At 45.7% G+C, this 17323-nt stretch overlaps 1 protein-coding gene across 3 annotated transcripts in view; it reads left to right on the top strand.

The window, feature by feature from the left end:
• The first annotated feature begins 8455 nt into the window (after positions 1-8455).
• The window catches only part of LOC112107759, a 61657-nt gene continuing 52789 nt past the window's right edge, over positions 8456-17323 (top strand). Inside the window, exons 1-2 of one of the 3 annotated variants that reach the window (XM_024201618.3) lie at positions 8456-8483; positions 14692-14791. In XM_024201618.3, coding sequence (XP_024057386.2) covers positions 14729-14791 — 63 coding nt within the window. In that variant the 5' untranslated portion in view covers positions 8456-8483; positions 14692-14728. Of the gene's footprint in view, positions 8484-8984; positions 9005-9513; positions 9532-14691; positions 14792-17323 lie in introns of those variants that run through there. The other 2 variants (XM_024201619.3, XM_024201620.3) reach the window with 2 other exon arrangements.

The following is a 17323-nucleotide window of genomic DNA, read 5'->3' as shown; positions in this document are numbered from 1 at the left end:
GGAGGGATGCCGAGTGCAGGAGGGGGCTCAGGGCAGGGGGTTGGGGTCCAGGAGGGGTGTGGCAGGGGGCTCAGGAGAGGGAGTTGGGGTGCGGCAGGGGGCTCAGGACAGGGAGTTGGGGTGCAGAAGGGGTACGGGGTGCAGGTAGGGGGCTCAGGGCAGGGGGTTGGGGTGCAGGAGGGGTGCAAGGTGGAAGCAGGGGGCTCAGGGCAGGGAGTTGGGGGGTGGGGTGCAGGAGGGGTTCGGGCTCCAGCCCGGTGCCGCTTACCTGCAGCGGCACGCTCCCTGCCTGCTTGCCCTGTGTAACGATGCAGTTCTGGCGGGACCCAACTGAGAGTGCCAATTCAGGACAAATCGCTTAAAACAGGGCAGTTACAGCCCTAGGTTGGGGTTTTTCCACCTCTAAGGCAAACCAAACCAGCTTGAAGCTGTCAGTATGGACAGATGGCAGTGCTTTCCCCACTGCACTCTACAAAGGCTGGTTTAACTCAAAGCGCTCTACATCTGCAAGTGTAGCTATGCCCTAATTTTGCTAAATTAGTGCAATTTTGTGTGTGGATACTCTTAAAGTGATTTAAATCTGGTTTATAGCAGTTTAGCATGTCCGTACACAGGTTTGCTTTGGTCTAAAATGGTGCCAATTTATGTCTAGACAAGCCCTTAAAGTTTGGAGAAAAAAACCTTTGTTAAAGATTCCCCACTTTCAATTAAGGTCTAAGAGCTAAACATCTACATCATCTGAGACTCACAAAGAGATTCTCCAGCAAACTCATGGAAGATCAGACTGAGGCCATGTCTACACTTCAGAGATAAGTTGACTTAAGTTATGTCGATGATAAAAAAAAAGTTGTAATTACATCACTTGTGCATGTTAACACAACACTCTTTGTGGCAGCAGAGTGCACCCGTTGTTGGTACTCTAGCACCGACAGAGAAAGCAGTGCACTGTGGGTAGCTATCCCACTGTGCAAATCACCACCTTCTCCAGATAAGAGTTCTGGGAATGGATCGCAGTGAATCATGGGGCAAGGATCATCACCCCCATGATGCAGTTTTCTCCATCCCATAACTCCAAGGGCTTGTAACTGTGTTTCACGCCATTTTTCAACTGCTCCTGAAAACTGTGTGCCCGCCATCTCTGCCTGAAAGCATGGATCTTGCACTGCTTGCCAGTCTTGTGATAAGCGTTATGAACACAACCTAGCTGATCCTGCAGTATTTCATGACCTGTGAATCTGAACAGGAATCAGTGCTGCCTGCGCCCTGCTGTGTGCCATGGAAAGAAACCATTCAAGATTGAAGTTGACATTCACAAAACAGGTGCACATGGTGGACCGTCACTATTGGGCTCAGGAAACAAGCACTGAGTGATGGGATCAGCTTATGATGCCTGTACGGGATGACAAGCAGTGGCTGCAGAACTTTCTTATGCACAAAGCCACCTTCCTTGTGTAAGGGGGCTGTTGGCCCCTTACTAAAACTCAGTGGGGTTTTTTTGGTTGGGTAGCTCCCAGTACCAAAAGAAAGGGGAAGGGTCAATGGGAAATCAGGACCCTGAGACTGACAGTCCCCCAGGGGCAATGGGGAGAGGCCAATGCTCCAGGTCAGCCTGACTGACAGAGCGGGCAGGCTATGAGGGAGTCAGGAGGCCAGGGGGTTCCCATCCTCCGAGTGAGCTGGAGGGCTGCCTGGAACAGAGTGGGGCCGAGCTAAGGAGAGAGAAGGAGCCTGTGCTGAGCTGGGAGCAGAGCGACAGCAGCAGCCCAGAGAGCAGACCTGTGCTGGGAGGAAAACAGCAGCAACCAGAGCCAGAGGGGCCAGAAAAGCAGCCCAGAGAGCTGGAGACAAAGCAGCAGCAGCAGCAGTGCTGAGGCAGAGTGGAGCTGGAGCTGGGGCAGAGTGGTGGGGCTGGAACTGGGGCAGAGTGGTGGGGCTGGAGCAGTCTGGAGCCAGGTGTGGTGAGCAGCCGAAGAGAGTGAGGGGGACCCTGGGCAGCGGGCCCAGCACAGGGAGACGCCCCAGCCAAGAGGGGGATCGTAACCCCAACGGGGGGGAAGGGCTGACCCTGGGAAGAAGGGTTCTGCCACCTAGAGCCTGAGGCCACTGCCAGAGCAAGTGTCCGACCCACAGCATCCCTGCAGCACAGCCAGGGCCTGAGAAGTAGGCCTGGGACTTGTGAGGAACAGACTGAACTTCCCTTACATTCCAGAGACGCCGGTTGTGACGTCCCACAGAGCCGGGTTACATGTTTTCCTTTTACCTTTCCCATTTTCTCCTTATTTTTTTAATTGGTTGCTGTTTAATGAAGTGCATTTACTTTGAACTGTATGTAATGATCAGTGAGTCAAGGAAGTATCCAGTGCAGAGAGCACCCCAAAGTGGGGACACCCAAGCCCCTGCCCTAAGTGACCATGACAAGGTTGGGAATCGAGCCCCCCAGGAATCCTGGGCCCAGCCTTGTTGGGGTTATGAGGACTCTGCCACCCAGAAGAGCCGGAAGGGGAGTCCTCGAGGTCAGGCCATTTCATCACTCGGGTAACTGGGAGATTGGACACAGTCAGTACAGACAGAGCAGGAGATAGAGCCCAGGTTTCTGATATGACAAAGCCAAGTCTCAGCCACTGCGTCATGCTGCCTTTAAGAAGGAATGGTCCAAACTATGTACTTAACTATGCTGTCTCTAACCACTAGACCACACTTTGCACCCAGAGTCATGAGCATAACCCAGGAATCCTAACAGCCAACATTCCTCTGGTGTCGCACAGAGTTGTGTATCCCACTGGCAAAGTGTGTGCTGTGTCTTCCTCTGTGGTTGGACAACATCAATTCACCAGCCATTGCTCCTATGGCTGAACTGGAGGCGGTCTATGCGGTAGAAGATCTACAGGTCCTGCACTCAAACCCTGGGTAAAGGGAGTGGGAGCGAGGACTCAGCTTCTTTCACTAGCCCATTTCACCGGGGTAGTGTATAAGCCAGGAAAGTTCCCCACAATAGCAGGACTATTCCCCTGCTTACACTTGAACTGTGTGCAGAGTTCGCCCTCGCCCTGCGGCGCAAGTACACCAAAATGAGACAGCCCTAACGGTGCAAAAGTGAGTGGCAATCACTTTGTGGAAGCTGGCAACTCCCAGACTGCTACTGGTGGGGGTTGCGGTGATGCAAGTGTGCCAGGCCATTAATCACCTCCTGCTATAAAGGAATGTGATTCTAAGAAACGTGCGGGAAATAGTAGATAGCTTTGCAGCCATAAGATTTCAAGAACATAAGAATGGCCATACTGGGTCAGACCAAAGGTCCATCCAGCCCAGTATCCTGACTACCGACAAAAAGAACAGGAGTACTTGTGGCACCTTAGAGACTAACAAATTTATTTGAGCATAAGCTTTCGTGGGCTACAGCCCACTTCATCAGATGCATGTAGTGGAAAATACAGTAGGAAGATATATATATATATATATACACACACAGAGAACACAAAAGCTTATGCTCAAATAAATTTATTAGTCTCTAAGGTGCCACAAATACTCCTGTTCTTTTTGCGGATACAAACTAACATGGCTGCTTCTCTGAAACCTGTCTACTGACAGTGGCCAGATGCGTCAGAAGGAGTGAACCTAACCGGTAATGATCAAGTGATCTCTCTCCTGCCATCCATCTCCACCCTCTGACAAACAGAGGCTAGGGACACCATTCCTTACCCATCCTGGCTAATAGCTATTAATGGACTTAACCTCCATGAATTTATCTAGTTCTCTTTTAAACCCTGATATAGTCCTAGCCTTCACAACCTCCTCAGGCAAGGAGTTCCACAGGTTGACTGTGCGCTGTGTGAAGAACTGCCTTTTATTTGTTTTAAACCTGCTGCCCATTAATTTCATTTGGTGGCCCCTAGTTCTTATATTATAGGAACAAGTAAATAACTTTTCCTTATTCGCTGCACACTGCGTGGACGTCTTCAGAGAACTATCCACGATGACTCCAAGATCTCTTTCCTGATTAGTCGTAGCTAAATTAGCCCCCATCATATTGTATGTATAGTTGGGGATATTTTTTCCAATGTGCATTACTTTACATTTATCCACATTAAATTTCATTTGCCATTTTGTTGCCCAATCACTTAGTTTTGTGAGATCTTTTTGAAGTTCTTCACAGTCTGCTTTGGTCTTAACTATCTTGAGCAGTTTAGTATCATCTGCAAACTTTGCCACCTCACTGTTTACCCCTTTCTCCAGATCATTTATGAATAAGTTGAAAAGGATCGGTCCTAGGTCTGACCCTTGGGGAACACCACTAGTTACCCCTCTCCATTCTGAAAATTTATCATTTATTCCTACCCTTTGTTCCCGGTCTTTTAACCAGTTCTCAATCCATGAAAGGATCTTCCCTCTTATCCCATGACAACTTAATTTACTTAAGAGCCTTTGGTGAGGGTGGGACGATGAATGTCACGCATATCCCAATTTTGGCCCCAGACCATCTTGTGACGGAGTACATCAACAGAAAAGGCTATTTCTCTATGACATCACAGGTGCTGGTGGATCACCAGGGTCGTTTCACTGACATCAATGTGGTGGTCAGGGAAGGTGCATGACACATGCATCTTCAGGAACACTGGCTTGTATAGAAAGCTGCATGCAGGGACTTTCTTTCCAGACCAGAAGCGGAAATGCCCATAGTGATCCTGGGAGACCCACCTACCCCTTACTCCCGTGGCTCAAGACGCCATACACCAGAAACCTTGACAGCAGCAAGGAGCACTTCAACAACAGGCTCAGCAGGTGCAGAATGACCAGAGAATGTGCGTTTGGAAGATTAAAGGGTCGCTGGCACTGCCTTTTTGGCAGATTAGACCTCAGTGAGGAAAATATTCCCTTGGACATAGCAGCCTGTTGTGCTCTGCATAATATTTGTGAGTAAACGAGGAGAAGTTTCCCCAGGGGTGGATCATTTAGGTGGATAGCCTGGTAGCTAATTTTGAGCAGCCAGACACCAGGGCTTTTAGAGGGGCTGAATGGGGTGCTATATGAAGCAGCATTTTGATAATGAGCCCCAGTAATTAGTCTTTCTGTAATGAACTGAGCCAAGCATGGTTTACTTGCCACCTTGGATAGCCCCTGTAATAATTCCTGCCTGAGCGTTAACTGTAGCCTGCAAATATGCCGATTGCCACTGTGTATGAATTTCTGTTTCATCCACTTCTGTAGGTCATACATAAAGAATCACTGTCTTTGTAAGACAAAATTTTTATTAAACAACAATACACAGATGAACATTTCTTATAAGGGACACAAGGATCTCACAGCTGCATGTCAGTCCAGCTGTCATTATGGAAAATGTCCCTATGGATGGAGTGCAAGGAGTACTGTGAAGGGCTGGGAACATGAGAGGAATGGGGGAGGGGGGCAAGGAAGGCAGTTCTGTATGGGCTGTAGGAGGAGTTGAGCACACACGTGTTCTGCCTGCAGCACAGTCAGGGACCATAGCATCTCTGTTTGGTCCTGCATGAGCTTTATTAACCTGCTCCTGAGTCTGTCTCCTCTCCTAGCTATCCATTTCTAGTTTCTCGTTTATGGTCTCTCTCCATGCTCTGTGCTCGCTCTTGGCCTGATCTGAAGATTGCAGCAATTCACGAAACATGTCCTCCTTACTCCTCCTCAATCGCCTCCTTATCTGACGAAGGCACTCCACCAGCACGTAGGAGCTGGCCCTCAAGGGCACATCTGCAGAAGCAAAAGAAACAATATACAGAATCAGAATTGTGTGTGCATTCAGTCTTGAATCATAAAAGTTATGCACCTCTTTCTCACTTTCCCTTGGCAAGCATGCAGCATGGCCAGAGCACTAAACACAGCTAGTTTGGCTTGGGGGGACTGGGAGTGGGGATTGCAAAACGGGACCAAGGGTCTGGGTGGTTTGAGAAGGGGATCAATACAAGCGCCTGGGGACATTATTCTGAATACTAGCACCGTTTTCCACAGGTGGTGGTGATCAAACCTGAAGTCACACTACTGAGGGTAACCGAAGATCCAAGGATGCATCTCCTGCTTGTGTGTGGCTTCAGATCAGGTCCGTATTGCTCGCTCGTGTGCTGCTTTGGTTCCTCCAGAAGTAATTGCCGATTGGCATGGCAAAGTTTCCTACAATGGGGAAGAAAAAAAGCAGCTCTGTGAAGGAACCTTTGGCAGAGGATTGCAAACTATTTCCAAAAAAGTTTCCTAGAGATTTCTATGGAGAATTCCTGGGAGATCTTGGTGTGCATTAACAAACTTTTCCGCTGGGCCCCCACTGCGTAGCTGCACAGAGGAATGTGAAGCAGATGCAAACACTACCTAGTGTTGTTAATGTAGATCCCTTGTCTCACGTGCACCATGTAACAAAGTAAAGGATACCTCTACCTCATGTAACCATGCAGTATCAAAGCAAAATGAGTACTTAATGGAGCTCCTCTCTCCTGCTTCTGGCATGCCAGAGATGGACTGCTGGGACTGGCTAGACCTCTCCAGAGTCAAAAAGAGATCCTGGCTTGCCATGCCACCAGATGAGCCTGTTACTGTCCCACATCCTCCTCCAACTCGACCTCATTGTCCACCACTTCGTCCTTGAGATTGACTCTGCTGGCTGTTGCCTTCAGTGCCCCTGAAGTATGGGGACTGAAGGCATGGGGATTTTGGTAGTGGAGGTGGGGTCATTGCTGAAAATGGCATGCAGCTCCTTGTAGAAGCGGCATGTTTTTGGCATTGCACTAGAGTGATGGTTGGCTTCCCTTGCCTTCTGGTACACCTGCCTCAGCTCTGTGATCTTAGCACAGCACTGCTGCATCCCTTTCATGTCCCTTCTCATCCATGCCATGAGCAATCGGCTTGTAGGTGTCAAAGTTCCTACAGTTGGATAGGCACTGTGTCATAAACATACATCTAAGGGTAGCATAAAATCCCTCCTTTACCTGTAAAGGGTTAAGAAGCTCAGATAACCTGGTTGGTACCTGACCAAAAGGACCAATAAGAGGAGAAGATTGGCATGGCAAAGGCTTTAAGGGGGGGTAGGAGCGCCTATCTGTGTATCTGGATGCAGGGCAGCAGAGTAGAAACTGCTTAACAGAGTGGTCATGATGGGCATTGTGGGATACCTCCTGGAGGCGACATAAGCAAACACAGTGTCTACACTGGCACTGTGTCGCTCTAACTTTGTTGCAAAAAGCTCTATGCCGCTTGCCAAAGGGGTTTTATTTTGTTGGTGTAGCAAAAGAATTACATCAGTGGGAGGACCATTGTTGTGTGTACACCTCCACTGTTTTGTCGACGAAACTTGACTTTTGTTGACAAAACTGTATAGTGTAGACAAGGCCTTATCTTAAAGATATGATATTGCTAAGGTAAAAACAAGCAGGAAAATAACAACATCTGCAGCAACGATAATTACAATAATGACAAACACCCAAACATTTTATACATCATAACAAAGAAAAACTGGCACCAAAAAATCATTTAAAAATAAAGATTTTGTGCCAAAAATATCTTATTTATATAGAATTCAAAACCAACGGCAAACTGTAATCTAATAAAAGCCCAATGAATGCCAACAAAACTAACAGTTTCCAAACCACATTCATATATTTTTGATCAGATGCAGACATAGCAAACATAAAACCAGCACCAGGACTGAAACAATAGATTAGCTGGAGTGCACTGTAACCGCTCTAGTTCAGGTTGCTGGACTGTGCCCGTTCCAATCCATTTCCAGTTACTCATAACCAGTATTGCCAACCCCAAGCACGAACCTGACATCCCAAAATTATGAGACCTGCTAAAAAATCATATTTTAAACCTCCATGCGGGGTTCTTTTCATCTGCCGCCCGTTTTGTGAGCATTTGGGGTTCGCATCTTCCAAGTTTTCTCTGCAGCCCCTGGGGCTAGAGCAGTCCGGGCTGCCAACCGGCAAGCGGAGATTCTCCTCACCACGAGCAGGACTTGAACAAAAGCACCAGAAACACGCCGGATAAGTGTGTTGAATCCCACCCTTGGGCGCCCAGCTCGCGGCGAGGCGGGCTTGGCGACGCTGCGCCGGCTGGTTTCCCCGCAGCGCCGGGCTCCGCGGGCACCGCTGCCCCCAGCGAGGTGCTGCGGGCGGGGGCCGCTCTCAGCGGCCCCAGGAAATGCCCTGGACTCTCGGTAACCGCAAACAGCCGCACGGCTCCCCGGGGCCGGGGGCCGCGCACCGGCCACGCCGCTTGGCCAGCCGGCCCGCCCCGCGTCCCCGCCGAGCGGCGAGGCGGGCACCCGCCCAGCCCAGCAACCGGCGCAGCGCGGGGAGAGGATCCGGTTCCCCCCGCGGGTGACTCCGGTCCGGAGTTTCCATCCCACATCCCCAGGCCCGACCCCCTCACGCAGCACGCAGGGGCCGAGGCGCATGCGCCCTGGAGTTCTCGCACGGCGGTGGCGGCGGCCCGAAGAGCCAGAGCCGGAGCCGCAGCAGGGGCGCGGGGTGAGTGGGGGTCAGGGGCGCGGCGGCGGCAGACACGGCGCTTGGGGCCGGCTGAGGAAGCGCCTGGGCGGGATGAGGACCGCTTCCCTTCCCGCCCGCCCGCGCTCCGAACAGGGGACGCCGCCCCGGCCGGTCCCGTCTCCGTGCTCGCGCCCCCGAGCGGCGCGGGGCCGTTGGGAGAGCGGGGCCGGCGGCGCGGGCTCGTCTCCTGCCGCGCGCGGAGCTCGGAGTCGAGAGCGCGGCAGCGATTAGGCGGCGGCGGCGGGTCCTGGCGCGCTGCCCCGGGACCCCCGCGGACCCTGTAGCTAAGGCGGGAAGAGACGATGAGCCCCGGGGGGGCCGCTGCCTCGCGCTCCCCTCTCACTTGAAAACGCCTGTAGTCAGCGCTGTCTGCGGGGGGGCTGGTAGCTTTGGGGGGGCGACCAGCCTCACTCCGCGTGGCTATTTCGGATGCCCGATGACAGTTTAAACGTTGCTGCTGGTGGTGGAAATGTGTCATAGGAAGTTCTGCACAATCTGCAGTGAGTGACAGCTTATATTACTGCCACTTCGATGGCTTTTAAGAAAATACCACCGCTTCTTCCCTTGATCAAAGCGGGGTGGGGTTGGCAATCCATATTTCTCACAGTGTGGCCTTGCAGTAGCGGAAAAGTGGGGGACCACTCCCCATCACCTGTGTTAGCACTGTCTCCTAGTGTGACGGGTCCTCGGGGTACAATCTTGGATTGGGACTGCTATGCCCCCTTAACTCTCCAGCCTGGGCTGTCTGTCATAATGCTTGACTTGTGACTAGCAAATCTCTCCAGGTGCTGTTAACACTTAGCCACTAGCATGCAAGATACACCCAGATAAGTTAAATGAATGCTGTTCAAGCCACTCATGAGCTATACAGAGGGAAACACCAGCAAATGCCCTACTGTCCTGCACCCCAGAAATGTACCATCTTACATGGCTCAGGATCTTCTCAGTAATTAATTCATCACTTAATCAAAGGATAATGGATATGTACCAGCTAATGTAATCTCAACCACTTTAGACAAACTCACTGGTAAGGGTAAAACATTAAAATAAGTTTATCAACTACAGAAAGATAGATTTGAAGTGTTTATAAGTGGTAGGCATATAGGACAAAGATGGTTCCGAAAGAAATAAAAGCAAAATTGCAGTCTAAATTCTAAACTTTATCAGACTAAGCAAGATTTGAATCAAACAGCTTTTCTCACCCCCCTGGATGTAGTCATATTACAGTTCTTAATACACAGGCTGAATTTCCTTCTCAGCCTGGGACCAGTTTCCTTAGTTCAAAGACTTTCTTTCCAGCATTCTTGTTGCTGGTCAGTAGCTCATGATGGTCGCTTAATGCCTTTTTGGGTATGGCTCACCTCCTTAATTGTCATTAGCAAGCTAGCAGTGGGCATCTCCCAAACTCACAACATATTTCAATAACAATATAGCAAAATCTCATAACTTCATACACAATAACGATATACATAGCAGGGTAGATTTTATTTAAATCACTAGTCAGGAAGACTCTATTTAATCATGGATTTCTACATAAAAGTGCATTCTTGTTGGTTGTTATAACCTTAATACATATTCCTCAGAACTCAGAGATAGATGTAGGTTTTATTTTTAGAAGGTACACACTATACATTTGAAAAGTGATTTATTTTGAAAACTTTTCAGATTAGTTTTACAGCTATATCTGAAAATGAAGGATTATTTCATTTACCAAAGGTAACTGAAACAGATAGTTCACCTCCCAATGACTTCATAAATATCTCCAATTCCACAGGTTAATCATTAATATTTGGAGGATTTTCTTGCCTTGCTGTATCAGAAGGAGAACATAACCAGACAGACATTTAAATTGTTTTATTTAATTAAAACAACAACGTTATGTAGTCTGGATTTTTTTTCTTCAACAGCAAACATAATATTTTAACAAAACAAGCATATGAATTTTTGAATTTAGTTAAACATTCAAATTTTTTTAAAATCAGATTTGTTTTTGTTAAAATTGTTTTAAACTAAAATAGTTAAATGAAATATTTAAAAAAAAAAAACAACAAAAATTAAATAGACTATGTCAGCCAGGTCAACATGAGAAACTTAAAATATTGGCTTCTGCAGCTAAAGTTGTCTTCACCTTCATTTTCCTGTTTGTTCATAGTCTGGAAAAGAAAAACAAGCTTTCCTGCTTTTTCAGGTCCCAACCAATTTCTCAATTTGGAATGAATTAGTCTGAAGGATGAAAATATTCTTTCTACACCAGCAGAAGAAGCTACTGCTGTTAAAAGTGAGATTATCACTTCAACAGTCTCTGAATCCAAGTGCTTAAGTGACTTCCACCAGTTCACTGGTGTGACTTTCTTTAAAACATCATCAGCAAACATATATTTCTTGAATGGTTCATTCTTAGCTCTGAAGTTTATTATAGTTTGCATTATGAAGGGATGATTGCTGGATGTCCATGTCATCCAACTCCTCTTCTTCAGCAGTTAAGGTTTGACCCTGGTACCGAGTATTGAGAATATTTGCAAGAAAATGAGCTGGAGATAGTGCTTGTCCCATTTGGTTTTTTAATGCTTGTAATTTAACTCTGTCATTGCATATTTCTTGTTTTAAGATCTCACTCAGTTCCTTCCAAATTTCAACAGCATCAGCAATAAAACAGCTATTTCCCTGCATTTTGTTCAAGGCTACAGAAATAGGCTTCGGGGTACTCAGCATGTGTTCAACATTTCTCTTAAGCCCAATGTTGAGAACTTTGGCTATGACAATGCCATTTATTTTTTCACGATTTTGTTCACAAACTGTCATCAGATTAGGCCAGTTCTTGATATAGTGCTTAAAACAGTCCACTACTGAGTTCCATCGCATGTCTTGTGGTAGAGTTAGCTTGGTTCCTCCCACTTTTTTCAGAGCAGCTGCTGCAAAGTGGTTGTTACGGAAGTATTTTGCAATTTCAACAACATTAGCCTTTATTTCTGGAAGGAGGTGTATCAAATGAGCACTGCAACCTCATGTTATTAGCTTGGGACTCTCTTCTAAATAATTTCTTCTCATCTTGGATACATTTGCAGCATTGTCTGTGACCAAGCTGCATACTAGACATTTGAATTTTTTTTCACAGTTTGTTATAGCTTTTACTGCTACTTCTTGTAAGTATTCTGCTGTGTGTGCATTTCCTGATGTATCAATTGTTTCTGTAAGGAAGCCTTCCCTTTTTCTGTTGTCTCACAAGCACATACAACAGGATCATTGTAGACATTGCTCCACCCATCAAGACTTAGGTTAAAAATTTTTACCCTCTAGACCTTCTGCACACTGCTCAATTTCTCTCTCATACACTTTATCCAGTAATTTGCCTGCAACATCTGCTCTGTTGGGTGGACTGTATCCTAGTCTTAATGACTGAATCCTGTTAATGAAATGTGGGTTCTCAATCATACAGAAAGGAGAGTTTGTTGCATAAACAAACCAGGCAATTTTTTCATCGATCCTCTTTTTGTAATCTGCTGGTTCTTATCACAAACTTATTTATGGTTGTTTGTGGATGATGGAGATTTTTTTTTTCTTTTTGCTACAGGTGATATACTGTGGCTATGTGACATACATGATGTGACTGAAACACTATCATTGGCAGATAACACTGAAACTCTAGAAAATGATGGTGATCTTGAAGGTGAATAGTCTTCAGAATCCTGTATGTTGAGGATGGATTCTCCTAAACAAAATAAGTCAATGCAGTTATGTAATTATTATTACCATACTGCTCATTTAGTATTACTCATTGCATTCACTGACACTCACTACTACTTAAAAGGTGAAATTGTAAAAGGAAGATCTGCCTATTTCAGCTATTTATTTTTTATCATAACTGCATCTAAAATGATAGTACCATAGAGTAACAACTATATTTTTTGCTCATACATGAGAATTCAGGAATAGTCCAGAAGGAAGACAGGCAGTCCTTAAGACAGAAGTATGAAATAGAAGAGTTTACCAATCTGAAGATCCTGCATGTTCAGACATGTTCCTTTCATCATCTTCAACATAGCTTCCTCCTTAGAAGGAACACTTCTCATGATGTTGTTTCATTCGAGCAACCAGGCCTTGCATTGCTTTGTTGCACTGTTTGCATTTTGCATGCATGCCTGTCTTACCCACAGGTAGAGGAACTTCATTAAAATATTCCCAAACTGGGTCTCTTTTACGGCCTGCTGCCATTATAGGTTTTCCCTTCTAGTGAGAGAATGGTATGGTAGATCTCAAATCAATGAAAGCTACGCTGAGAGAGACCTCAAGACTTCTGGAATATGCTACTCAAACAGTTTCTCTTTTGTTTCTACTGCTTGTCCCTTCTCACATTTATCTCCAGACTTCTTCTCCTTGTCCAGATCTGTTCTGCCGCCAACAATCTTCTATTCATTGAACTTTTTGAAATTTTGCACTTTTAGAGAGAGGTAAGGGATTGACTCTGTGTACAAAAATTTGCAGAGGACAATAGGGTTGAGGTCTGTTATTTCTCACCTCTATATATTATTTATTTATTTAAAAGCATTTTTGCTGTTAACAAGCATGTTATCGAGAACTGCAAAACTAAGCATCTCTGATGGTATCTTCTAGACTGAGCACTGAGTCCCATTGGATAGATAGAAAGATTAACCAAAATAATCTATACAAAAGCCCCTGGAACCCCATAAGATTGGGTCCCTAATCTATGAACTATTGGAACTCATTTACAAAACTTTTCTTAAACATTACATGAATATATTGTCTCATATTATAGAATTAGAATGTATGATCCCTATTCCATAATGAGATATCTTTGAGCTATAATGTATCTTAATTAAAACTATCTTTAGATAGGTTTTTCCCTCAAAAAGCATTTAATCAAAAAATCCACTTTAAATTAAAAAAAATGTTAAAAAAAAAAGAATCATTGATTTGTATCCACCCTGATACATAGTTTGACAGAACAATGACCAGGCATGCTTTATGTGAAATATAGCCATATACAAATGATGAATATTGGGATTAGAATGTGCTACTTTGAGGCACAGTGCATCACACCTAGCTTCTTGGAGAAGGTAGCTGAGGTGGCTCAGGCCCTTCTTGTCTTCCCAGGTGTCCCTAGTGGTAGGGACAGCAGTGGTTGGGATAGTAACTGACAATAATATGACCTGGTGTGCTCTGATAGTCAGGGCTTTGGAGCTGGGCTCCGGCTCCGCTCCAGCTCCAGGCAAAAACCTGCAGCTCCACTGCTCTGGAGCTGCTCTGCGCTCCAGCTCCGGACTTCGCTCCAAAGCCCTGCTGATGGTGGATGTGGGTATGTGTGCAGTATTTTGAAGCAAGCCTCCCAGCCCAGGATGATACATTAGGGCTAGCGGGATTCGTGGTTGTGCTCTAAAAATAGTTGTATAGACAACATTGTGAAGTTGTGGCTCAGGCTGGAACTCTGGCTCTGAAGACCATCCTCTGCCCTAGGCTTCAGAGCCATAACCACGATTTCACAGTGCTGTCTATACAGCTATTTTTGGAATAATAGTGTTAGCCCCGGGCTTGCTTAAGTCTATTGACCCAAGCTGGGAGACTTGCTCCAAAATACTCTGTAGACATACGGAGGCCAGGTAGCTTCCTTACTGGCTGTTGCTCTGCTCTCTGCTGGAGACTGTTTGCACAGTCTGGTAAATAGTCTGCATTGGTTAAATATGGTTCAGATTTTCAGGCTTTTCTTCACAACTGTTAAGAACCAGAAATGTTTTTTAAAATGTAATCTTAGATTCTGATATCATGTGTCTCTGGAAGCTGGGCTCCTAAACACATGGCTGTTATATCTGTGCCTTAATCTGGCTTTGTCCATACATGTATCTGAAAAGATAAAACCTGAGAACAGTGGCAGAGCATGTGATTATAGTTTAGATGTGTATTTTTATGCCTGGTGGGTAGGGCTTGGGAGAGTGCCACTCTGCCCCCTCCCCCCCATTTGAGGCCTGCTCTTAATGAAACACTGATGTTCTCAAAACACAATAATTAGCCTGGAAATTCAAAGCTAAACTTCCAGGTTACTGAAAAGAAACCACCCAAAACCCAAACATTTAAAATATGCATACACCTAGCTACTATAACATGTTAACAGATTAAACCAGAAATCTTGTGTCTTGCATCCAACTAAAGTAATACTTCATAAATATTTTTGTAGGTTTCCTAGTGCTTTTCATCTCTTTTAAACCTCAAATATGGACACCGAACCTGAGGTAAAGAAAGAGAAGAAGCAGCATCAGCATCCTTTCTACTGCAATGTGAGTACTTGATATTATTAAGGGCCTTTGACAAAGTATAATTTTATCCATTGTTGAAAGGTTTGCGAGTAGGAACAAAATCAAAGAGTTTGGGGAAACCATTGAAAACTAGTTTCAGAGTGGTAGCCGTGTTAGTCTGTATCAGCAAAAACAACGAGGAGTACTTGTGGCAACGTAGAGACTAACAAATTTATTTGGGCATAAGCTTTCGTGGGTTAAAACCTACTTCATCAGATGCATAGAGTGGAAAATACAGTAGGAAGATATATATATACAGAGAACATGAAAAGATGGGGGTTGCCTTACCAATTCAATTAAAGTGGGCTATTATCAGCAGGAGGAAAAATCACTTTTGTAGTGGTAATCAGGGTGGCCCATTTCAAACAGTTGACAAGAAGGTGTGAGTAATAGTAGGGGGGAAAATTAACATGGGGAAATAGTTTTTAGTTTGTGTAATGACCCATCCACTCCCAGTCTTTATTCAGGCCTAATTTGATGGTGTCCAGTTTGCAAATTAATTCCAGTTCTGCAGTTTCTCGTTGGAGTCTGTTTTTGAAGTTTTTTTGTTGAAGAATTGCCACTTTTAAGTCTGTAATTGAGTGTCCAGGGAGGTTGAAGTGTTCTCCGACTGGTTTTTGAATGTTATAATTCCTGATGTCAGATTTGCGTCCATTTATTCTTTTGCTTAGAGACTGTCCTGTTTGGCCAATGTACATGGCAGAGGGGCATTGCTGGCACGTGATGGCATATATCACATTGGTAGATGTGCAGGTGAATGAGCCCCTTATGGTGTGGCTGATGTGATTAGGTCCTATGATGGTGTCCCTTGAATAGATATGTGGACAGAGTTGGCAACAAGGTTTGTTGCAAGGATAGGTTCCTGGGTTAGTGTTTTTGTTGTGTGGTGTGTAGTTTCTGATGAGTATTTGCTTCAGGTTGCGGGGCTGTCTGTAAGCGAGGACTGGCCTGTCTCCCAAGGTCTGTGAGAGTGAGGGATCGTCCTTCAGGATAGGTTGTAGATCCTTGATGATGTGCTGGAGAGGTTTTAGTTGGGGGCTGAAGGTGACGGCTAGTAGCGTTCTGTTACTTTCTTTGTTGGGCCTGTCCTGGAGTAGGTGACTTCTGGCTCTGTCAATCTGTTTCTTCACTTCAGCAGGTGGGTATTGTAGTTTTAAGAACGCTTGATAGAGATCCTATAGGTATTTGTCTCTGTCTGAGGGATTGGAGCAAATGCAGTTGTATCTTAGAGCTTGGCTGTAGACAGTGGATCACGTGATGAGGTCTGGATGAAAGCTGGAGGCATGTAGGTAAGTATAGCGGTCAGTAGGTTTCCGGTATAGGCTGGTGTTTATGTGACCATTGCTTATTTGCAGTGTAGTGTTCAGGAAGTGGATCTCTTGTGTGGACTGGTACATGCTGAGGTTGATGGTGAGATGGAAATTGTTGAAATCCTGGTGGAATTCCTCAAGGGCTTCTTTTCCATGGGTCCAGATGATGAAGATGTCATCAGTGGTAGTGCAAGTAGAGTAGGGGCATTAGGGGATGAGAGCTGAGGAAGCGTTGTTATAAGTCAACCATAACAATGTTGGCATACTGTGAGGCCATGCGGGTACCCATAGCAGTGCCGCTGACTTGAAGGTATACATTGTCCCCAAATGTGAAATAGTTGTGGGTGAGGACAAAGTCACAAAGTTCAGCCACCAGGTTTGCTGTGACATTATCGGGGATACTGTTCCTGACAGCTTGTAGTCCATCTTTGTGTGGAATGTTGGTGTAGAGGGCTTCTACATCTATAGTGGCTAGGATGATGTTTTCTGGAAGATCACCAATGGATTGTAGTTTCCTCAGGAAGTCAATGGTGTCTCAAAGATAGCTGAGAGTGCTGGTAGCATAGGGCCTGAGGAGAGAGACCTCTCATAGCCAGACAATCCTGCTGTCAGGGTGTCAATGCCTGAGGTGATGGGGCATCCAGGATTTCCAGGTTTATGGATCTTGGGTAGCAGATAGAATACCCCTGGTCGGGGTTCTAGGGGTGTGTCTGTGCAGATGTGTTCCTGTACTACTTCTGGGAGTTTCTTGAGCAGATGGTGTAGTTTCTTTTGGTAACCCTCAGTGGGATCAGAGGGTAATGGCTTGTAGCATGTGGTGTTAGAGAGCTGCCTAGCAGCCTCTCGTTCATATTTCGACCTATTCATGATGATGACAGCACTTCCTTTGTCAGACTTTTTGATTATGATGTCAGAGCTGTTCCTGAGGCTGTGGATGGTGTTGTGTTCTGCACAGCTGAGGTTATGGGGCAAGTGATGCTGCTTTTCCACAATTTAAAATGGCTTGTGGTAGCATCTGTCTGGTGATTTACCCAACTATTACCCAGGTTCTGGAACCTCTACTCCTCCTCTTTTTTTTAATTTATTTGAATTACTCCTATCGTATTTCTAGCTGGTTCCAATACAAGGTTTCCCTGTGCAGATGCTTGACTCTTTTTCTTGCAATTAAAATGATAATCCAACTCTATTAGACCAGCTATTTCTG

The sequence above is a fragment of the Terrapene carolina genome, unplaced genomic scaffold (assembly GCF_002925995.2).
Source record: "Terrapene carolina triunguis isolate 2854851 unplaced genomic scaffold, T_m_triunguis-2.0 Scaffold613, whole genome shotgun sequence".
In the NCBI taxonomy this organism is placed as follows: Eukaryota; Metazoa; Chordata; order Testudines; family Emydidae; genus Terrapene; species Terrapene triunguis.
This window is presented reverse-complemented; position numbering and strand designations above follow the sequence as displayed.